Source organism: Portunus trituberculatus, chromosome 30 (genome assembly GCF_017591435.1).
Source record: "Portunus trituberculatus isolate SZX2019 chromosome 30, ASM1759143v1, whole genome shotgun sequence".
Taxonomy (NCBI): Eukaryota; Metazoa; Arthropoda; class Malacostraca; order Decapoda; family Portunidae; genus Portunus; species Portunus trituberculatus.
In genome coordinates this window covers 9130821-9154870 of record NC_059284.1, presented here as the reverse complement: position 1 = coordinate 9154870, position 24050 = coordinate 9130821, and the positions used below count along the sequence as shown (strand labels likewise).

At 41.3% G+C, this 24050-nt stretch overlaps 4 protein-coding genes across 8 annotated transcripts; 1 reads left to right on the top strand and 3 right to left on the bottom strand.

Moving 5' to 3' along the window:
* Positions 1-540: 540 nt before the first annotated feature.
* Positions 541-9009, bottom strand: LOC123510946. Of its 2 annotated transcripts, XM_045266469.1 has the most exons (14): positions 8848-9009; positions 8327-8395; positions 7644-7825; positions 7375-7500; positions 6852-7117; positions 6228-6359; positions 5958-6089; positions 5323-5442; positions 4355-4503; positions 3071-3269; positions 2787-2854; positions 2200-2437; positions 1674-1764; positions 541-1109 (listed from the first exon to the last, which is right to left on the bottom strand). In XM_045266469.1, the coding sequence occupies exons 4-14, from the start codon at positions 7488-7490 to the stop codon at positions 848-850; spliced, it is 1773 nt and encodes a 590-aa protein (XP_045122404.1). In that variant the 5' UTR covers positions 7491-7500; positions 7644-7825; positions 8327-8395; positions 8848-9009; the 3' UTR covers positions 541-847. The 2 variants fall into 2 exon arrangements, with proteins under 2 accessions (XP_045122404.1, XP_045122405.1); XM_045266470.1 differs by lacking the exons at positions 8327-8395; positions 8848-9009 and having other exon boundaries at positions 7304-7500; positions 7644-7666.
* Positions 9010-10003: 994 nt separating this feature from the next.
* Positions 10004-12148, top strand: LOC123510847 (succinate dehydrogenase assembly factor 4, mitochondrial-like). Of its 3 annotated transcripts, none has more exons than XM_045266287.1 (4): positions 10004-10152; positions 10597-10667; positions 10829-10924; positions 11274-12148. In XM_045266287.1, the coding sequence occupies exons 2-4, from the start codon at positions 10625-10627 to the stop codon at positions 11447-11449; spliced, it is 315 nt and encodes a 104-aa protein (XP_045122222.1). In that variant the 5' UTR covers positions 10004-10152; positions 10597-10624; the 3' UTR covers positions 11450-12148. The 3 variants fall into 3 exon arrangements, with proteins under 3 accessions (XP_045122222.1, XP_045122224.1, XP_045122223.1); XM_045266289.1 differs by having other exon boundaries at positions 10057-10294; XM_045266288.1 differs by having other exon boundaries at positions 10071-10089.
* LOC123510845 lies at positions 11630-14289 on the bottom strand. Its single transcript, XM_045266283.1, is given in 3 exon segments — positions 11630-12941; positions 12944-13607; positions 14030-14289. Coding segments are annotated over 3 exon segments (1125 nt in total). The 5' UTR covers positions 14201-14289; the 3' UTR covers positions 11630-12651.
* A 150-nt stretch (positions 14290-14439) lies between these two features.
* On the bottom strand, positions 14440-19820 carry LOC123510846. Of its 2 annotated transcripts, none has more exons than XM_045266285.1 (6): positions 19655-19820; positions 18846-18948; positions 17714-17936; positions 16368-16522; positions 15945-16024; positions 14440-15291 (listed from the first exon to the last, which is right to left on the bottom strand). In XM_045266285.1, exons 1-6 carry the CDS (start codon positions 19681-19683, stop codon positions 15075-15077), a joined length of 807 nt encoding a protein of 268 aa, XP_045122220.1. In that variant the 5' UTR covers positions 19684-19820; the 3' UTR covers positions 14440-15074. The 2 variants fall into 2 exon arrangements, with proteins under 2 accessions (XP_045122220.1, XP_045122221.1); XM_045266286.1 differs by having other exon boundaries at positions 16368-16519; positions 19655-19818.
* Between the last annotated feature and the right edge of the window lie 4230 nt (positions 19821-24050).

Here is a 24050-nt window from a genome sequence, read left to right as displayed (position 1 = left end):
CCTCCAAAGTAATACAAAAGTTAAGAAGGCATATGTAACACCGCAGATTCATTAACCCAAGCATGACGATCAGGCATATTCAAGCAACAATGGATGAGACAGGAAAGCAGCTTGGTGTGTGTTTAGGGTGTGGTCTTTTTTTTATTTTTTTTTTTTTTTATTTATACCATGTGGGCTTTTCACGGGAATTTATGGGCTAAAGGGGATACCTTTTGGGGTACTTCCTATCTCAAAGCCTACCCGTTAGGAAACTGTTGTCCCGAGTGAGGAAGCCCAACCTACACTCGGACCGTGGACAGGATTCGAACCCGTGTGCTTGGAGACACCCTCGGACCCCAAGTCACGCATGGTTCCACTGTACCATGGGAAAGCCAAACCAAACCTGTAATGATATTTGATTCTAACTCTTCACTCAAACTACATTTTCTGCATTTACATTTCTATTTTTTCCCGATCATAGGAGCTGTCAGCGATGAATATAGCGATAGGTTAGGTTTAGCAGGACAGCGAGAAAGGAGAGCACAAGTACTACAAACAGCCTATAATTACTATCTTTATTTTTACCTAGAGCAACATTACATAAGGATTTTAATAGGCAGATATCATTGCGTAGAAGTCGTGACTTATATTTCAACCCAGTTATTCATGTCCGCTTCCCTATTCACACTCCCTTTGTTCCTATTACATTTCACATACTTCCTCCCTATCTCTCTCTCTCTCTCTCTCTCTCTCTCTCTCTCTCTCTCTCTCTCTTCAGAAAATGGATTGTTTATTTGTTCATTTTTCAATCATGGATCTTTATTGAAAGAGCACTTAATACATTTTCTTCTTGCTTTTGTTCTAGTTGTCATTCTTGCTCTTCTTGTTCTTCTTGTTCTCCTCCTCCTCCTCCTCCTTCTTCTTCTTCCTTTTCTTCCTCTTTTTCTTCTTTTCCTTCTGGTTCTCCTTCTTTCCCGCTTTCTTCATCTTCTTCTTTTCCTTCTATTTCGACCATTCTACATGAAAGAATGTAAGTTGTTGTTGTTGTTGTTGGTTGTGGTTGTGGTTGTGGTGGTGATGATGAGACTTCCTCAGGTGGACTGGAGACAGACTCGCTACTATACGGACGTCTGTGGGATTATTATTATTATTATTATCATTATCAATATTATCATTATTATTATTATTATCACTATTATTATTTTTATTGTTATCATTACTATTATTATCATTACCATTATTATTATTGCTATCATTATTATTATCATTATTACTATCATTACTACTACTACTACTACTACTACTACTACTACTATTATTACTACTACTACTGCTATTACTATTACTACTACTACTACTACTACTACTACTACTACTACTACTACTACTACTACTACTATTACTACTACTACTACTATACTACTACTACTACTACTACTACCACCAACACCACCACTACTACTACCACTTCTACTATTATTACTACCACTACCATCACCACCACCACCAGATATGAACAATGTATGACGGTTTCTTCCCTTGACTCGACAAAAAAAAAATAAAGTTAAATAGAATAAAGAATAAACAAATAAATAAAAAATATGTTCTATTTGTTAATGTTACGGTCAAAAGTTGTAAGAAATTATTTATTATTTTGTTTGTTCTATGTAACTTAATTGTTCATTTACACTCACCGTCTTCTGCGCCACAACACCACCACGACCACCACCGCCGCCACCACCAACACCGCCACCACCACTCCTACTGTCTTCGCATGTCCTACACCTTGAGAGATAGAGAAAAAAGAAAGTGTATGTATGGATGAGCAAGTTCTCTCTCTCTCTCTCTCTCTCTCTCTCTCTCTCTCAGTATAGGATTACACATACAACCATCACTTATAAACCCAAGACTTAACACACACATACATACATACATACATACATACATACACGCACACTGAACTAATTATGTAAGTAAAAATATGCGCTTTATAAGTGTGCGAATGAAAACACACTACTTTTCCGCTCTCTCTCTCTCTCTCTCTCTCTCTCTCTCTCTCTCTCTCTCTCTCTCTGGGAACCCAAATATCCCTCCTCTGATGAAGTTTTTGCTTTAAATTCAGCCCGTCAATCACTCAGTCAATCATCCATCCGATCAATCCTCTTTCTTTAAACTTAAACACACAAACTCCCTTATACGTATTTCCCATTTCACGCTTACTTCTTGGGTGGATCTTGAGACGCGTGGAGGAGGAGGCAGACACGGAGAGGGAAGACGTTTTACTTTTAGCCATAACTTGGATGGTGTACGCTACATTCGCCTTCAGCTCCTGCACCTCCTTATGCGTCTCCGTCAGTGTGATATTCTGAGTGTCCAAGGGCGTTGATGTCCCATTTGAGGTCTCTGGGATGACGGACAGAAGGTACTGCACGTCGCATCCTGGAGGGCGTCGCACAGGCTGGAATAAAGAGCAGTATCCTTAAACGCTTTATCATTTCATCACGGCTGTTTTAAAATGCTAAGGAGATGGCTAGTTAGGTGTGCTCATGAGTGCCTTTTCTCTATCAATGATGTAGAATCCTTATTAATCCTTTAGTACATTAAAAAAAAGCGTTATTTCAAATTCTTTATAACTTCGTAAAGCACGTTGAAAGCAATGGTAATGTCAAATCCTCAAGAACTTCCTTTAGACCTGCTGAAAGTCATGGAAGTTACTCATCAAAATGCAATATGGTTCAAAGGATTTAATTTGTTTTATTCATCTATTTGTCTTGTGAGTTAGAAGTACTAAGGGTACCTTGACTTACCTTCCATTTCACAAAGACACTCGTGTCAGAAGTCTTCGCAGTTTGAACAATGACCGGCGCTGGGATCTCTAGAATGTATATAATAATAATCTTCGTGTTGCTTTTGAATCGTAATAAAAACTTAAAGATAGAAGACAAAATATCGTATGCTGTACAGTACCTGGACATCACTCTATTAAAATGTCCTCCGTTTTTAAATGTTTAGACATACGAGAGATGATGAGAGAAGACTAATAACAACACAAAATAGAGAAAACTCCAAAAAGTTCCACATGTAAACTAACCTTCAGGACAAGTGGTAGTGAAGGAAACAGAATGTACCCTTTCCCTCCCCCTGCCATCAGCCATACACGTCAAGTTATGCCTGGTCACCATCACCATCACCGTCACTCTATACATGGTGAAGGGCGTGAGGTTCGTCAGCGTGTGGCGGGAACCAGTGGCAATGGTGTCCACGGCGGTGTTGTTTACGGTGTTGCTTGTCTGACAGAGGAAAGGAGTGTTATACTCTATGCACTATCGCTAGAGCCACAAGTCCCTCCTCCTGAGTGGAAGACATTCAGTAAATGACTTATTACTTGAACTCAAAAGCAAGTCAGTAGCACTCGAAGATAAGACATGGAATGAGGTGTATTATTGTATCCTTCCTTCCATGTGAAAAAAAGACAACGAATCGTCCCTATAATATGATTACTTTCTTCATCTGACATCACAAGGCCTGGAGCACTAGCTTTTCACTTCTCAATACAACAAATTTCAGAGAACGAGTGGTTATGTAATGCTTATTAGGGATCAGAACAGTGAAATATTTAGTTTAATGTCCCCTTCAATTCTGCTATATGCAATAATTAACAGCATCACAAGTAATAAAGGAGTATATCCTTTAACTCATAAATTCCCGTGAAAAGCCCACAAGGTATAAATAAAAAAAAAAAAAAGCATTTTCAAAATATGTGCAGGTGTAGTGAAGGTTTAGAAAATGTGACGTATATGTGAGTGTGTTAATTTGGGAGTTTTTCAAGTGTGTGTGTGTGTGTGTGTGTGTGTAATCTGTCTCCACCTTTATCACTATTACTGTTATTATTGTTGCTACTACAACTACTATTCCTACTATTATTACCACCACCACCACCACTATTACTACTACTACTACTACTACTACTACTACCGCCACCACCATATACTTCAGCCCCTGACATATATAGTAAACTCAGGATTGAGTTTACTATATATGACAACTGTGACGACCAAAATTGTGGCTCCCAAAAAGTGCCATCGGGAAGGACCGCCCTCTCCGCCCCCTTTAACTCCGCCACTGGGTGTATATAGACTTGTAAGTTTCTGAGCTGCTTAGAGAATTATATTAGCCATCTGGAGGTGACTGCAAATATCCAACACTCGCCTGAGGCATGGGAAAAAGAGTGGTCTGATTAATTATTGCCCGGCGGGACCATAAACATGTACTGAGGCGTAAACGAAGTATATAAATATGAAATCAAAACGAAGAGAAAAGTTTGAAGGGCAATGAATTAAGTCATTCTCTCTCTCTCTCTCTCTCTCTCTCTCACCAGCCTGACGACGTATGTCAGTGTGTCCCAAAGAGTCGCGTTCCCATCGTCGTAACCTTCCCGCCATTCAGAGAACACGACGGTCGCCTGGTCCTCCCCGATGTCCGTCACTTCGGGAGCCTGACGAAGACGAGGCAGTCCAGCATCACCTGCAGGAGAAAACTAAGTTAACTCCTTCAATACTGAGATGCATTTTTACCATGAGTTTGTGTATAATTGCAAGATTATAATGACATTAGGAAGGGTCTATGGAGGTCAAAAGATTAATGACCACAGTTTTTACTATTCTAATCCCAACAAGTGTGTCTAACGCTGTACAAAATCGCCAAATATTAATCAGAATGAGTGTGAAAACCCGTCCTGGTACTAAGGAGATTAATCCCTTCAGTACCGCGAAGTATTTTTTACCATAAGTTTGGGTAAAATTTGACGATTTTATTGACATTAGGAAGGGTCTATGGACATCAAAAGATTAATGACCAGAGTTTTTACTATTCTAATCCCAACATAAGTTTCTAAGGCTGTATGAAATCGCCAAATATTAACCAGAATGAATATGAAAACCCGTCCTGGTACTGAAGAGATCAAAGCGTGTCTTCAAGATCCAGTGGTTAGGGAGAGAAATAGGTCAGGGTTAGATTAGCTTAAGAAAGAGTGGTGAAATCAGAGTGAGTAGTAACATGTTCGATTATTTTCAAGAGATCTCAGGTCAGTTATAGTGGATGTCACCAGTACCGTTAACCTCTACATGTAGTTTAATTAATAAGGAATCTGCACTACTAAGAGAGAAAAAATGGTTAATAAAAGGACAAGTCTTCTGTATGGCCTTGAAAATATTCCTTATGAGACCAAGTGTTAAAAAATGTCAAGTTAAATAAGAATAAACAAAACAGGAAACATCCAAGTGGGAAATCTCTCTCTCTCTCTCTCTCTCTCTCTCTCTCTCTCTCTCTCTCTCTCTCTTTTACCTCCTGCGCACTGAGATGGTCCCTCTCCACCACACATTCCTGTCTCTGAGTCGCAGTCGCCAGCGCAGTGGTGGGTACAGTCTTGCTCGCAGTTCGATCCCCACTTTTCCGCAGTGCATGCTACGGCAGAATAGAAAAGAAAAAAAGAAAAAAGAAATTAACATATTTCTATTTTTCTACAAATGACAACTGTACGTCATTTTTTCTTAATGTCTTCTTGTCATGTTTTGCATCTAATTTATTAATAAGAGCCACTAAAACAGGATATGAATACAGCACACGAGATAAACATTAAAAATCTCACGGGGAGATAAGAATGTATACTTTGACAGGATAAGGCTACATGGTGACGCAAATGTTAGGATTACATCAACCAGTAAAAAAAAAATAAATAAATAAAAAAATCGTTAGATAAATACATTTCCGGTTGAGAGAGAGAGAGAGAGAGAGAGAGAACACTTAATCGTCTGCTACTATAATACTATTACTACCACTACTACTACTACTACTACTACTACTACTACTACTACTACTACTACTACTACTACTACTACTACTACTACTACTACTACTACTACTACTACTACTATTACTACTACTACTACTACTCTACTACTACTCGGGCCACTACTTACAAATGTCACACCTGGCTCCCGTGTAACCCGGTACGCATCGGCAAGGGATCGGTGAGGGTTGGCACAGCTGTTTGCCTGGAATGGTGAGGGAGCGGACAGAGCAGAGCCGCCCTCCCATGCCTCTCTCACACCCTGGGAGAGAGAGAGAGAGAGAGAGAGAGAGAGAGAGAGAGAGAGAGTAAAACATCATTAATACTACATGATTTATTATATTCGAAACAATTGATTGATGACTATAACTTTCTTTCTCTCTCTCTCTCTCTCTCTTACGGGTCTCGCAGCGGTGTCCCATGGTGCCCTCACGACACACGCACAGTCCCGTCTGGGGGTGACACACGCCCCCGTGCATGCAATCAGGACACCAGCCGCGGCAGCCGTCCCCGTAGCGATGGGCGGGACACTCTGTAGAGGAAGGGGAGAGGTAGAATGCTTGATGAAATGTAATGTTTGATCATGTGTGTGTGTGTGTGTGTGTGTGTGTGTGTGTGTGTGTGTGTGTGTGTGTGTGTGTGTGTGTGTGTGTGTGTGTGTGTGTGTGTGTGTGTGTGTGTGTGTGTGTGTGTGTTTTACGGAAGAGGAGAAGCTGGCCAAGGTCACAGATAATTAGCCAGGTTCCCAAGACTAATTACCCTGTCAATAATGTAGAAATATTGTTAATCTGTTACCAGATTCAGAAAGACGTCCCTAAACCTCGTGTAACTTTAACTAGAGCCTTTTGAAAGTAGTGAAGGTGCAGCGCGGAAATTTTTTAGTATAGTAGTTTTAATTAGTATGGTTTAGTATGGTCCATATTATCGTGAACACAAGTGAGAATCAATGACCCCCGTAATGAAAAGCTGGGGAAAGAAAAAAAAATACATATATACTCTTAAGCTGTAGGAAGAGAAGACTCACCTCGCACCACCAAACTCAGCGTGCCCAAGATGCTGGTGTCGTTCACGTTGTTCTCATCGACGAAGGAGTAAAACCCGGAGCCTGAAACCAATGCAGCAGGAATGACGAGCTCGCCATATGCAGTGAATGTGGTCTGCCTCCATCCCCCGCCTGAATGGGCTCCCGCTGCCACCACACTTTCCCCAAGGGCTTGGCGCCTCGCAGCCTGGCACGGAGCTCTTCCCCTGCATTGATGGTGTAACTCAGGTACTCCGGGACGAGGTGAGCTGAAAGTTGTCACGGAAACAGAATAGGAGGCAAGAAGAGAGGAAAGGAGAAGGTAGTGACATTAACAAAAATATGCGTGAAATATACAGTTTGCACAGGTACAGATACAGAGAACTGAAACACAACAAATGTATAGAGAGCAGCTGTTCATGCTATGAAAACTGCAAGAAGCATATACGTAATACCTAATTGGGAAACCGAGTGAATAAGCAGCGCCAGACTGAAAGATTCTTTCCATTTGTTGGTCCGTCCTCACCTCTGAAAGACATGAGGGGGAAGGCCACAGGGTAGAGTGGCGCGGCAGCTGTGTGACACACGGCGCCTCTCGCAGTCTCTCCCCTCACTGTCCACCACATGATCTCCAGGAGCCATTCTCTCCTTCCTGAGGCAGTTTGCTGTGTTAGTTAAGCCGCTTCCCCTACACCACGCCGTCAGGCTTAGGCACGTTATCACTACAGAGTATATGATCATTACTGAATATCACATCCAGAGGTTAAAGGATAGGCCGTGGATCCAATAGCTTACTTTTGAATATAGGGTTTCGCGAGTGTGCAGGTGCCAAATGTATGCGCCAGGCATGTTGTGAGTCCTCCACCATACAGGCGATTTCAGATCTGCCGGGGAAGAGCTTGCTGACAGTGTACAAGGCATTAAGGCCTGGGACTGAACCAGAGGAGGCTGTGTCTCCAATGTCCTTGGCTACCTCACTGAAATAGAATCACGTGTATATAAATTTGCTGAATTCAGTACAATTGCAGCAATTCATCATAACGGACAATTCGATAAATTAGCTTCGATGTATGGATGACCTAAAGTCAACCTGACACTGTCACCTTCATCAATTAAGTCATTAGTATTATGGCTAGCTACGGCGTGATTTCAATCCGCGGAAATGAAACCAAAATGAAAACTTGAATATTCTTTCTCCACCCCCTCCCTGTCACTATCTATGCCACTACTGCCCAGAGGACCCTCCTCCCTTTGACCTCAGACATGACGGAACATTACAAACATTATTATCTTCTCACTTACCTCGTGAAGCTTCTGTGGAAGAGACACACTGTGAAAAGAGAAAAGAATGGTCCGATATGTATACATTCGCTTACTGACAACACGCTTTACTAAATGATACAGCTAATGAATTTTACATGCCAAAATTCAAATCGTGTTTACAGGTACAAATTGCGAAGCGTCACATCAATACTCACGTAATAAGGAGAACAGTATCGCCCACCCACGCATACCGTCTGTGTGCACGGCCATCCTGACAGTCACACCTGAATGAATACAAGCCGATGTACTCATGTTGTACTTCAACACTTATATACAAAGCACATGTAACCAGCAGAACCATATATGCGGCTCTCAGCTTTCATTTAAAAGTAAACATATCACGAAAATGTCTCACACATCTAAATGCACCTCAGGATTTATACGGCCATTTCATAACATACCTTGGTTCTTATACACTATATATTTGTACTCATGGGTACTTAAAGAGCAGCACGATGCACTGTGATTGAAAGTGTTGGCGCCATCAAGGACCTACTGAGTCTTGAGGTGACGTGTTGTTGTTAAGAAGAATCCCGAGAACCAAATCCTGCTTCGTAATGCTGCAACAGGTCTGCCAGTGGTCTTCACACACACAAACACACACAACACGCTCTCTCTCTCTCTCTCTCTCTCTCTCTCTCTCTCTCTCTCTCTCTCTCTCTCAATGAGTACTAACCTATTCTAACTTCGTCTGTCCCGAACTCCGTTGTTGATGTGATAGTCTCATCAGTTAGTCGAAGTAAGATCGCATGCACAAGAAATAACACACTCTCAGTGCCGCTCAAGGAATATACAGAGATATAAAACTTGTGCCGCTGCACCGACAAACTGCCGCGAGTCGTTTGGATGTGACCGGATATGAGAGAGAGAGAGAGAGAGAGAGAGAGAGAGAGAGAGAGAGAGAGAGAGAGAGACTTTTAATTAGTAATTCTCAGATTTTTCCAATTGTCTTTTTCCTTTCTCCTTCTATTATTTCCTCCTCCGCTGTCTCCTTTTCCTCCACCCACTCCACTGTTTAACGAGTATTTTGCTAAATCTCTCTCTCTCTCTCTCTCTCTCTCTCTCTCTCTCTCTCTCTCTCTCTCTCTCTCTCTCTTATACTAATACTATTTGCTATACAAGAGAACACATTGATAGTTTCGATGATAATGACTTATAATTTAGTTTGACAAGTTTATGCTTCATCATATTGAATTTTGTATTAGAGTTATTAGGAGCGGATCGAGTGTTTTGTGGGTTGTGTCATGCCGTGGCCAGCGTGCACAAATGAGAAGAGAAGATACTGCGTTCATTCTCGCTTTTATGACATAGATGTGACGTTCAACAATGAGTAATAACCAATCAAAGCAGGCAAAAGCTAAGGCGATCGTGTTGCCATGGTTACATGGTATGGTGTGGTGTCATGATAACAGTGCCCAGTGTGTGTGTGTGTGTGTGTGTGTGTGTCCTGGCCATTTAGCTTGGACATCACACACTATTGATAAGTTGATTTAACAAAAAAGGACGAGGGTTGCGTCTGTCCTTACAGGGTGAATCTTCGTGCTCATAACTGGTTGTCGCTTGTCTCAAGACTGTCATTAGAGATTATATCCTCATTTTCTTATTTTATTTTCATATAAAAGGGAAAAACTGGTCAAGGACAACAAAAGTTATCTAACAAAAAGACCCACTGAGATGCCAATTCCCGAACTGGGGCCAAGAGAGCTAGCCAAAAGAATGAGATAAATGTCTTGAAATTTCCCTCTTAAATTATTTCAACATTTCTATCAACTATTCAATAAGTTCAACCCATCTGTGAGGTGCGAGTCATCCCCGTGCAGGAGTGTGGGAACCCTGCAAGGCTGTGTTGTATTACGTCACCACTCAGCTGTTCACGACAACAACAACAACAGCAGCAGTCGCGTGTTACATAGCCTATGTGAGAGCCAGCTCGCCGCCTACTCCACACTGCAACATTTTTATTGAGTTTGACCATACAGTTGTAAGTAGCTGGAGACAGTGTTAGGAGTGAAGGTTCCAGCGCTTGTTTGTGTTGCTAACTACGGGATTACTGTGGTGTGGACTGGCTTGTGCCACTCTACTCACTGCCGTCCCTCTTCATTACATCACTGTTTAAAGTCACGGTAAATGCCGGGCTGTGTTCAGTTATGTTGTGTGTCAGTAATGGGCTCCTTATAGTAACAAATGGGTACGATATAGGAAGCAGTGGATTAATGGGTTATGTAAGGTTCTGACACTACCTTTCCCTCCTAGTAAAATTTACATGGATTCACAACTTTCACTGCCATGAGCTATGGAAACATTTCTGATTAAATCCATCCATTTTCACGATGCATACAAATAAATATTTGATAGATATGTTTCATTAAAAATGTAAAAAATCTGGCAGTCTTTGCTGTGTTTATTGGTAAGTTCCTCCTCTCAGTGTGAAGAACCAGGCGAACCAGAAGTGAATGATGCTGTCGAGAACCTCTATCCTCAGCCATTACATGAAAGGTGAGTGGACTATGGATGGAACAAAGTTTTCAGTGTGTGGATGAACAAGAAAGGAGTCTCTTTATTTGCATTGTGATCATTGAATGTTTGTTAGCAATATATAAGTCAAGCTACATTTTTGTCTTGGTTGATTGATTGTGGTCATATGACATTTCTTTCAGGGATGCTGATTCCTCGGCCATGCAGAGCGATGTCATCGTCAACTAAGAGTCATGAAGCTGGAGACTCTGCTCCCAAGAAAGCCAAGACCCCCATAGGTGTGTACAGTACATGTACTCTGCATACCATCTTTTTGTGAATAATGACAACAGAAATCATAGATAGCTAGTACTTGACTTTTTAGAGTAAGCAGAATCCATTCTTTATTTAGTATGTACTAAGTTCATGAATGTTATGAAATTAACTATTGCCCCAGAGATTTTTTCCTTGACTGCTTGCCACAAAGAAAATTGTGTGGTATATAAAAAGGCATCAAAGCTTACTGATTCTAAGTCCAGAGATGGAAAACAAGAAAAGATAACAGGAAGTAGCAGTGCCGGTAAAAAATGATAACCCCATAACTGTTTCAGCATCTTGTTATAGTATATAGTAATTAATCATCCGTAGGTAAGCTTGATGACCAAGAAACTCCAGAGGGACAGCATCCCTATCAGGAGAAGGAGCCCCTACCAGCCTTCCCTGACAATATCAACCCTGCCACAGGAGAAGTAGGAGGCCCAAGGGGACCAGAGCCCACACGCTATGGAGATTGGGAACGGAAAGGCCGCGTCACAGACTTTTGAACCTTCTCTTTATGATCCTAGAGACAATATATATTTAGATTTGATTGAACCCAACCAATGATTTTTATTGGTTCAATGAGGTGTACAATTACTGCATGATAAAGTAGAAAGTTGTGCTGTTGAACTACCTCAGTTTTGTTGTGATTAGACGTTTGAGTTTACATACCATAATTTTGTTGCTTCTTGTCTAATCTTTACTTGTGCATTTATTGTTCATTGCATGACACCTTCACTTTCATGCATAGATCTGAATAGTTGGCAACATCCAGATGTAGGAATGTGAAAACTAAAGCTATTTTTCCATTTCTTCAAGTATGACCTTGACAAGTGTCTTCTCTCCTCCCATTCTGCTAGCTGAATGGAAGAGTAACAGCTTGTGAGTGTGACATTATCTAAGGTGTTTGATCAGAAACTTAAATTTGTAGCAGCAGAATTTTGGCTGAGGTGTGTCCATTGTTCATCACCAGAGATGTGTATTCTCGGTGATAGTTCATAGCATGCTACTTCAAGCTGTTTCAAACAAGAATGAATTTCCAATCCAATATTTTAAGTCAACTTTATTCACACATTATATTAATGATGAGTTTGTAATTTATATTAATGATGGATTTGTAATTTTTCATGAGGAAATTTTTTGTTAAATAATTACCTTTTGTGTGTACATACAGAGTGTTGTAAATATAATATACCAAAACCTAATGAATATACTGTCACTTAACTTTCCTACTTGGTGAAAATGTTGTTCTTATATCTAGTTTAACAAACTTCATATTATGAAAATAATGGCAGGATCTTTGGATGTAGGCTATAACTAGGATACCTTGATTCATTGTATTTTTCTTTTTTTCTCAAGATCTTATGTGTAAGCAAAAACAAAGTATAAAATGCATTTATATTTGTACATTCTGCTATCATATGTTGTACACCAAGGTTATTGATATATAGGCAGAAAAATCAAGAAACTCATTTGAATCTAATTGTTCATACTTTTTTGTTCTTCATGGTGTAAAGAGTATTGGTATTTTCTACATTCATTCTATCATCATGTTTTCCAAGTTAAAGAATTTCTGATATGCAATTTACTACAACATGTCTTAGTTATTTTCTTGCTGCACACTACCTTGAGTGATGCTTTATTGACTTGGCAGAAACTTGAAAACTTGAAATTCATATCAATACAACCCTTTCTTACTTTTATCTAGTTACTTATATTTATACTCTGTGTTCTGTCGTCTATTTACAGCCATAAGAGGAACTTCTGTGTTGTAGTGCCATGTGGAATGGGAAGAGCCACTCACAACCTCTGTTTGTCTCATCATTCTCAGGTTCCCTTCCTCCAATCCCTGGGGCAATCTCCTTCTCTTGAGAGACGGAAACCAATTGGTACAGTTTATGAGAATTATAATGGCCTCTACTGCTGCCAGAACTGTTGGAAATGCCCACACCAGAACAGACTGATTACATGGAGTCTGCTGTGGTGCAGTTTGAGGTGTTGGTGGGGGTATTCCTGGTGGTCTGTGTTCTTGCGTGGTGGTGCTGGAGTAGGCATAGATGCTACCTCTTGTGGGCCAGCTAGTGATACTTTGCCATCTGTATCTTTCAGGCTTACGGAGGCTCCAGGACCCAAGATTACAGCTTTTTCTAGTGAAGTTTTGATGGTGCCTGTCCATATGTTCATGGATGATTCCTTGAGATATATGCTTGATTGTGTAATTTTGTTTACAGTTACATTGTAGAGCACCAGTTGTGATTTGCTTTCTAAATGCAGCTTTTCAATGTTGTCAATGAGTGAGTTTTCCACCTTGATGTTGAGTGCCTTTACAGGTTTAGAAACTTTCAGGTGACCTATGACAGAGTTGGTTGCTGAGAAAGACTTCACATCCCTGTCAATGCTGACCTGTTGGGTTGTTGACCTCTGCATATCAAGCTGGGAGATATACGGAGGTGCCAGGTTTGCATTGGAGTCCACCAGCTTGAAGGAGAAGTGTTGGTTGGGATTACAGGTTTCAGGAATGCCACTAAAGGTTATGTTGGTGACACTGAAAGCCACAAGGCTGATACAGATGTCACTTGCCACCAAAACTTGTCCAGCATTGTGTATGTACACTGTGCTCACCATCTGCTCTCCACGCTTGCCCAGGGACTCCATTACCACCAGCTGATGGATCCAGAAATAGGAATTAGGTAACTCACATTGCTGTCTTAGTCTGCATTACTTTTATACTCAGTCTGACACTCATAATTTATAATTCACACCAAATTCAGAATTACCAAAAGCAGTTTAGTGGGAGTCCTGAAATGAGCACTTCTTAAGACTGATATTGAATTTTTTTGGCATAACTTTAAATTATCCTTGAGTTATCTAAATGTATCTATTCATTTTTACATACATTTGTTTCAATACAAGCCATCATCATTGCTTCTAAGGAAAGCAGCATAAGATATTGATACATGGACTCTGTATTCAATATACCATTCTTATTTTGCTTATTTTCTGACTTGCAGGAAGCTCAAGTTGTATGTGACTATCATTCTAATGAGACTTTATCTGCCTTATATTCAATAATTGTAACTTCTAACCTCTTGTGTTCCCAGGAAGTCACAGTAAAGGAAGGTTGGATGCTGTGTGCAGTACTTTGAGTCAGAGGAGACCTGTAGATCACCAAGGCCATTCCCCAGCAGGCTGCTCACCATCACCACCACTACCACAAGTAAGGTCCTTCTTGTAACATGTAATTGCAGCTCCATCATCCTTCCTCTCAGAGTGCCACGCTGCCCTTCAACAATTTCTTCCACTTAATTGTGGACCTTTTCATCTTGTTAGGTTTGCCATTTTTATTTTGTTATTAATTTGTCAAGTTTCACTAAGTGGCAGCTTTACAATAAGGCTACAGAAAGTACAGAAAGTGACTTTGTTCTCTCTTACTTATTTCAGTAACAAACTGTGTGTTAATGATTGGGTTATAGGGCAGTTACAATATATAGATCAATAATTTCAGTCATTTATTAATTTCAACAAAACATCCTCTCCTATGTAATGGTTATGGGTACCTATGCAAAGTATTCCTTCACCACTGTAGCTTCCTTCACATAAGTCTCAGTTGCATTAATGAGCACACATTCATAATACCATAAAGTAACACTCATTATGTATTACTTTTTGACATGTACACTTCTTCCCACTTACAATAACTCCACAGCTAGTTACTAAGGCAGTCAGTAACACACTATTTTGTCCCTGAGTACTGGCTGTTCCCTTGCTAGGGCCTTGATAAAGTATCCTTATCTAATCATCCATGTAAGATTAGCAATTCTTCTCATTCATTTTAATTCAGTGTTTTCTTATCTAGGAGTAAGAATACTTCTCATCAGCACAGAAATTAAAGCCTTTAGCCTTTTCTTTTCTTACCCTGGACAGCAACTGGTGTGCTGTGTAATGAATTCTTGTTGCTGATAATTATATCGAATAATTAATTTCTCACAATACAATACAGCCTGCAATCATACATAATTTACATATTTTGGGATACTGTATTAAGTTTTGAGTAACATGACCACGTGGTGTGTGCATGAGTTGTCAGGCAGTGTGTTGACTGTTGACCGTGTAGGGCGGCTCAGGAGCAATTCACACATGAGGCTTGCTCTTGATACCACTATTCCCGGGGATGCCACGTATAATGCTGCCCCTGAAGTCACCCTCAGGTATCACACCATCTCCTATTATCTCAATCTGAGAGATGTCATAGTTCTCAACGTCCTCAGATACCCTTCGCCGCACCTCCTCCTCCGTTACTCCTGGGAGCAGACCGAACAGCTCCTCGTCGACGTGCCAGTTGTTCTTGCTGTGGGGAAAGGGGCAGCTGATAGTTTGACAGTGTGGGTGTCAATGTCAGAAAGACACTTGCCAGCATTCTATGTATTGTGTATCCTGCCACAAATACTAGGGAAACTTAAGAGACAGTATTGTTACAAGAGGAAGGGGTGAAAAGTTGCATTAGAGAGGTGCAGAATAGGAGTGAGAGGTGCAATGAGGCCGTGAGAGGAGGGAAGGCATGCAGTTAACAATGTCAGAAGGGCAGTTAGTGCGAAATTAGCCGTAAAAGATAGCTAAAGCTACATAAAGGCAATGAGAAAGAAACCTAAGACAATTAGTTAGAGGGAGAAGTTGATCCGATGAAAAGTTTTCAATTCTACTCGTACATTGTCGAAAAGAGTGGTATGAGTGGAATCCCCATACATGAATTGAATTTATGTAGCAATAGTAACATTAAGATAAAAATAACTGTGTAGATGTCTCAATGTCAAAAGAAGTCATGATTTATTACGATGTTCAGCTGTGCATCAGTCAATATACATATTAGTTAGTAAAGGTCCTCTTGCAAACAGTCCTTACAAAAGGGTCGTGTTTATTTCAGTCACACTATCATACAAATTTAACAAGTACTACATTGATCAGTCACAGCCAGTCTGTCAGTCACAGCGGCGTGGTGCTCACCCCTTGGTCTTGCAAAGGTCGTGGTCGATGGATTCCAGGGCAGAGTGGCTCACACCTGCGGCGTCCAGGAGGCGTCGCACCTGCGGGAAGGAGACGCAATGTACAGTCGGTTGTTACTTCATGAAGCAGTTTTCCTACCAGTATTTCTAACGAAAGTGACATCTGCCATCTTTTTTTTTTTTTTTATGGCGGCTCTCATTAGCTATATAGCGACCACCGATGTGTGTCGTTGGACTGCCTTCTTCCCCTCTTCTCATCCCATGCTTCTCATACATCCTTCACCACCTTTCCTCCCCCATCTCTCGGTACATAATTTAATATGATGAATGAAATAATTGAATAACACACACACACACACACACACACACACACACGTTGCATACATACAGAGAGAGAGAGAGAGAGAGAGAGAGAGAGACTCACCCTGTTGACGAACATGACGTCGATGTTTCGTGCGCGGGAGAGGATGGCAACGGAGCGGCGGTGAAGAAAACCCGCACGGTCACATTCGAACACGGCCATGTAGGTCTCGTAGTCAGTGTCGAACACAATGAAGTCTGCTGAACCCGTCAAGGCTGCTGGGGCAAAAGAAAACAATGTTGTTTTTTAATGGGGTGCTTGTGTGGTGTCTGCGCCATAAAATACAATGTTATGATTATTGGGATACCAAAAGGAGAGAGAGAGAGAGAGAGAGAGAGAGAGGTTCATTCTTAAGTACTACCTATACGGGAAGTGAAATGCTGCGTCATTATCTAAAAGTTTACCTAACGCTTCCTGTAATCCTTGCGCGTCAAGACTCACGCGGTAGTGACGAGGAAACAGCGACGCCAGCACTCATACACATGTATGAGTCTGTGTACGTTGTGAATAATATATTGAAATCGCAAATAACAAGGACCTTCCCAATGGAGTTATTGAGGTCACCCCTTGGTGAAGAAATTAGAAATTCCCCTTAATGAAAGCGGCACTACTACAAGATTTTTCTTCAGGCAATGAAATTTCAACTCCTTTTCTCTTCCTTGCTGCAGCCACCGCCACCCCCCATCCCCTTCGCTGTTGTCACTGTCTTTGAAAGTTGTGACGTCGCGACAAGTAGAGATGAAAAAATCAGAGAGAGAGAGAGAGAGAGAGAGAGAGATCGTTTGTTTGAGTGTATGACAAGTGTTACCAAGCTATGAAGAAATCATTTGGACTTGCCACACACTCAGACTCTCTCTCTCTCTCTCTGAAGGAAGTATGAGAAGCATCAGGGATGGAGAGAGGGACGGGAATGGGGATGTAGAGTGGGAGAGGAAGAAAGCCTTGAAACGCAGTATTGTCTTGTTAGTAGAGTATAACATTACACTATAATTGCCCCATTTTTTTTTTTTTTTATCTGTCTTTAAGCCCTATGATCTAATGGCAGTTTTCTCGCAACGCCATACAAACTGACAGATACCTTGAGAGTTCTGAAGTTTTAAGGCAAAGAAGGAACGCTAAGCACATTAAAGATGGGCGTGGTCCGTGATTTAATTGACGTGTGACCGAGACTGTGTCACAAAACTACCGATATAAATTAGCTTTTTTGTTGCTAAATCATGCTTTGCTAAATTACCTGCTACTTTGTGGACACATTCTTGTAATAGTCTCTTGAATAATTATGTTGCTTAAAACGAAGAAAAGATCATTCTATGTCTCTTCTGTATGATAATCTAAACCACTATTTAGAGTATTCTGATTGTTGACCTAGGACGGTAGTAGTAGAAGGGTTACTGGTGTCCAACACTTACAAGTAGGCCATCTGATGCGCATCTTGCCGGGCACCTCAGGGTTGGGGATGTCCACTCTGGCGGTGATGGCATGAGTGTGATCCACGCCCAGAGTATCCAAGACAGCCAGCTGGCGGATCTCCTTCACCAGCAGTGTGTCCGGCAGCGGCCCATGTGTCATGTTCCACATCAGGCACGTGTTGTCCGTGTCGAACTTGTGAAGCACGTACCAGGACCCCAGTACCTGCATGGACCGGAAGATGGCGTTAGTGGTGACCATTTTATTCCATTTACGGCTGCAGGTGCCACTAGTTCTGGCTCCTGCATGTAATAGTTGTGAGGGGGAGATTAAGATGAAGGAGACTACGAACGTTGACTCATCTCTGAAATTTAGCAGGCAGTACAAATTATTCATGGTATTCAAGGACGTTTTCGTGATTCTAGTAGCGCTATAACAGGCACCAACAGGGAAAAATGACAACTTGAGAACTAACAATCTCTACCTTTGGAAATAGGCCTGTTAAGAGAATAAAGCCTTAGTCAAGAGGATGGGCCTTAAGAACTAGGAAGTAACACAAAGTGGGAGGTAGGAGATGAGAGTCAGGGGGAAAACAGTAGTGGCGAGTGAGAGGTTAAGGTACAACAGTTAGGTAGGTTAGTCGGAAGGAATGTTCAGTAGTTCGATTCACAAATGGAATGTTGTTTAAAGTGCAGTGTATATATTAACCTTTACCGTCACGCTCCCAGGATAGCCAAGCTTATGATCGACCCCTGACACAAACACTGGAATGTTTTGCTGGTTACTTTAACCTCTTCAGTTCTGGGACGCATTTTTACCTTGAGTTTTGGGTATGATTAGATGATTTCATTGACATTAAGAAAGGTCTATGGAGGTCAGAAGATTGATGGCCGGAGTCTTCACTATTTGAATCCCTACATAAGTTGCTCAAGCCGCAGAAAGTCACCAAATAGTAAGCGGAAAGAATCTGAAAACTCGCCATGGTACTGACCGCGAGAACAAAGGAAACCAATATCAATTCAGCAAATGTTTGTGTTTATTTATGACTTCTGTTTAATTTCTAAGGGATAAACTGAATTGCCCTAAGAGAGAGAGAGAGAGAGAGAGAGAGAGAGAGAGAGAGAATATACGCACCTTATCGACTGACAGGTTGGGGAAGGGCATCACCTCGGGGCAGGTCCGACCAAGGTGAAGGGTGTGTCCCATTACCGTCGCCACCACCGCCGCCACAACCACCCTGGATTATTATTATTATTATTATTATTATTATTATTATTATTATTATTATCATCATATTTATTTTTACTATTATTATCATACCATTACTGATGTTTATATTGATGCGTATTTCTACTGTCACTTCTACTAATTCTTGTATACTAAGCTGCTACATCACCAATTAACAAACTACTACTGCTGCTACATCAAGAACAGCAGCTACTACTATTGCTACTACTACTACTACTACTACTACTACCGCAACTTAAACTCTGTAACTACAACCATTAACTTTTTATTTGTGAACCTTTCGTTTTTTGCAGCACCACTAAACACACACACACACACACACACACACACACACACTCACGTTTGCACACATCGCGTCCCTTTCACCCGCCACTCAAAGCGAATCTTTTCAATCACTGCTACTCACTCCTCAAGTCAGTCCTCGATATCCGGCTCTCTCTCTCTCTCTCTCTCTCTCTCTCTCTCTCTCTCTCTCTCTCTCTCAAAGCCAAAACTTAACACACACTTACATACATACACATACACACACACTGAACCAGTTATGTAAGTAAAGTAGTGCGCCACATAAGAAGTGTGAGAATAAAAACACACTTTACTTTGCCGCTTGTTTCAGATGCAGAGCCCGTGCAAGGCCGACAAGCAAAAACCAACTCGCCAGAGAGGGAAGGAAAGGACAACAACACCCTGACACTCACAGAATCTTCGTCGCTTTCCCTGTAGTCATGATGCTTGTCTCTCTAAGTGGCGTCTCTGCTCTTGAAGATACGATAATATTTCCTCGGTATTTTAACTTCACTCACACCACGTAACCGTACTTCTTGCTACACCGAGGACTCACACTGCACTGACTGAGGCCTCATTTCTACTCCCTCATATTTATCCGTCGGCTGATTCTATGACGTCACTCCTCTCACCTTCTCTGATTGGCGGCACGTTTGTGATGTCATCGTATTTCCGCGATTCCATTGGTTCTCAAGGTCTGCAGCGTAATATGACAGTTTACCTGAGAAGTTGGTGACGCAGGGAGCTACCGAGGATGCCTGGGAATGGGACGGGAAGCGAAAGTGGTAAGGGGGGCGTTGTGACGGGGTAACGTTAAGGCAATAGGGCAATAGGGCAATCTGGAAACCTTACTCTGAGAATGTATGACCTGGGTGGTTTCAGAGTGAAGAAGTGGAGACTTAGACAATATGAGGCTGAACGTATAATAACACCAGAGTGATACAAGGAAGAGCAAGGGCATTTCTGCTGTAAAGAAGACTCAGGGCTGTTGAACCAAGAAGAAGAGAACTATTTCAAGGAACTTCGAGATGAAAGCCAACGAATTTGAAAGGAAAATAACATAAGGAAAGTGAGAATAGTTTAAATACCCGAGATATGTCTGTAGATTTGTATTTTTTTGTTTTTATCTTGAGTTACGATCTTTTATTATTACCTTCTTAGTTGAATCATGATTGAGTCTCCTTTGGGATTATCATTTTCGTAAGTTTGGATGCCAGCTCACCTCGCTTCCTGGGAGACACTTAACTTAGCAAAGGAACACACCGAGGAACCTCAAGTCTGGTGTCTGAGCTTGCCTGGAACACACTAATTGAAGAGTCTTGTCAGCAGGGATACTATGGAGTTCGAGAGGGTGATTGCCCTTTGTAGATTGTGAACGGAATGGATAAAGGTTGGACTCTCTCTCTCTCTCTCTCTCTCTCTCTCTCTCTCTCTCTCTCTCTCTCTCTCTCTCTCTCTGTGTGTGTGTTTCATAAAGTTGGCAGCAAGTTAGCACAGTCATAATTTATTCAAGGTGCTGGACGGTGCTTTCTCTTGGCATTATTTGTTCTGTAGGTCGTTGTGGTGTGTTGTGCTGTACTGTGATGTTCTGTGCCGTATGTATGTATGTATGTATGTTTACGCGGGTAGAGGCAAGGAGGCAAAACAAACTAACCTACATATAGTTACTTTCTCAAAACACGTTCGAGTCAAGAGAGTTAAGAGAAATCACGAACCACTGCTATGATATACAGTAACACTTATCATCCTGTCACTCAAGCGCTACTTATAATGACACTTTCCTCTCTGCGTAAAATAAAAGAATGTTGTCCCTTCCTGTGTGGGGGAGTAGTGTGTTGTGCTTTGTCTCACCACTACCACCACAGTCCACTACATATGTCCTCCACACCGCGTCATGCAACCACCACCATCATTACCACCATCACCATTTCTGCTTTATTGAGTCTTGTACATTTACCTTTCGTCATTTTCAGAGGCCTTTCATATTTTAACTAAGAATAATAGATTGGAAAATAACTTACAGGTCTTTTAGTATTTATTGATATTCTTGAGGGAGAGATAGCGACGGAAAGAAAGGAATATTACTGAAACAAACAAATATCTTCACTTGCATGTCAGCGTGAATGTGTGTAGCCTCTCTCTCTCTCTCTCTCTCTCTGACGCCATGCATGGTTATGTGTTGCATGACTGTACTAGAATGTTGGTTTCATTGCTTTGTATTCCGGCCTATACACTGCTTAGGCCTGTCTTACTCATCTTCCTTCTCCTCTTGCTTACCACCACCACCACCACCATCGTCCTCCTCCTCCTCATCATCATCATATTTATTCGATGTTATTAATTAAAGTTTCTGTCTTATTCTTAGTCGTTCCTTTCTGCGATGTTACATTATTTGGTTTGATATTAGTACTTTTTTGTTTTGTTTTGTTTCTCTGTCTTATTTTCTTGCAATGGATAACTAGATCAGATGTTTGTTCTTCCTTTGTTTTTATCTATGTGTTCCTTCTCAGCGGCAAAGCAAAGTCTCTCGTAACGGCCAATAAATGTGCTGTGTATTCGGTCCTCCTTTGTGTTTGTTTTTTATCGGTGTCAAAGTCTGTGTAACTGTCCATAGCTTGCCCTAATCCTGATGGTGGTCTGCCCGCGATGCCGTGAGTTCAGCTGACCACACCCGGAACAGCGCGGCGCAGTAAAAAGTCTCGCATCAAGGCCTTGCGGGAAAACATAGAGAAGCGGCACCTGCGGCACGTGTATTATAGCTTCCGGGCGCCGCGAGGGTGATTCACCGCAATGGCTACACTGTCCTTGATCCGATTCTGTGTGAAATCTCCCGTTTTTCGCCCTAAACTTGGCAACAAAAGTAAGAAAAACGCAAAACTTCTTACTTTCGACTTTTACTGAAACCTTACACGCATCCTACATCTATTATTAGTGACAGCAACACATCGGACATGAAAATAAATGGGTGAAATATAGAAATTTAAACTATTGTCGAAAACACAAAACATACAATTGATTTATTCAATTTTCATGATCATAACACCTTTGCTTTTACGTCTCAAATTTGATAACAAACCTGACTATGTGTTGTACGTCATATCGATAACAAAATAACGTTAACAAGAATGAAACCCAAACACGAAATATTCCCCTACAGTGGTGAACCGCGTGGAGTGTCAGGTGGACATCCTCTTGATTATTATGTACACTCCAGCCCCACTCACCTGTCAGGGAAGTCCCCTCCACACCTTTGAACCCCACCTTGTTCCCTGTTCACTCACCCTGCACCACACTAACCTGTTCGGAGACTGTTGCCGCCCCTTCATTCCTCCGCGAGAATTCGGAGATAATAACTACATTTTTTTTCTTCTTTCTCTCCTCATATTTCTTTTTGTTCTCTCTCTCTCTCTCTCTCTCTCTCTCTCTCTCTCTCTCTCTCTCTCTCATCTCGGCGCTCCCGTGGCTTGTTTTCAAAAGCTGCAGCCAAGGTTTGTGCGTCCACTCACTCGCGACGAGGGAGAATGGGACTACGATGTGAAAGTTTCCCGGAATATCTACGGATGAGGCAGCGTTCAGAGTATGCATTTCTTAACCTTCATAATGGTGGTGCGGTGATGGTTTATGCTCCTATTATACAAGCACGGGAAGTTGCTATTACTAAAGTCCCGAAAAAAGAGATTGCTCTCCAGGAATATGTTTCAGCTGTAGCGATGGTCTGGTGTGGGGGTGGTGACCCAAATGGCCATGTTAGTCGCCCACGCCTGCGCCGGGAAAACCTGGTAAATTGTCTTACCTGGGAATGAGGAAGCCGAGGACTCATTCCAAAGACGTCACCAATAGGTTGCTTCACCTCAACACCGTCCCTCTGATGGTAAAGATATCATGGCACTTGTTATGTAACTGCGGCAACCATAGACAGTTTTACTGAACAATTAACTACAGGCAATGACTCTTGTACTGCTAAACCATCCTTCATTAACATCCAGGCCACTGAAAAGTTTGTAAACATTGCTTGCCAGGTGAAATAGATGAAAGAGAATAGGATACTTTTTTTTTCTACATAAACATATTTGAGAACTAAATGCAAAAAATAAGTCTAGAAATGTTGTTTGTGATTAGCTAAAGAAAAAAAAAATCATATAGCAGGTAAGTGATTTGAACCAGACCGCTTCTTTTGCTGTCTATGGTGTCTTTCAAAATTGTATTCGAAACTTGCACCACAGCATTTCATCACACTCGAGAACACATAGGAGTTAACACAATCACACTCGGGACTCACCATATCATAGCACTGAACACGGGGAGAAGCCGCTACACTGCGAAAGTTAGTGAAAGTTTTCTGAACCATCACATGTTGTTACCCTTTCACTGTCACTCGACAGAGCATTCCTTGATCACTGACCATTCTGTAGCATTTATTTTTCTGCTATAACCAGCGCTGGGCAGGAAATTGCAAATCTACTCTTTTAATTCGGTTTTCTTTCGTAGGTGTTCATAAATGTTTTGTTTGCACAGTGCTTCTCGTGTTCAAAATTGTTGCCTTTCGCTTTAAAAGTGTTTGAACATGAGAAAGAAATGCCACAATAGGTAAAAGGTTTTGCATATAAGGCGATAAAGCAAGGTAACAAGAGTGACGTAAAATTAATAGATAAATAAACAAAACAACTCTCAGGGTTAGTGATCAAGATGAAACAAGAAATAATAAGTTCAAGCTCAAAAAGTCAGATTTAACAAGAAGGTAGTAAAAATTGGTTCTCAAATGAAGTGTAAAAAAATGAAATGGACTCAGTGATTAGGCTATTAGTGCTA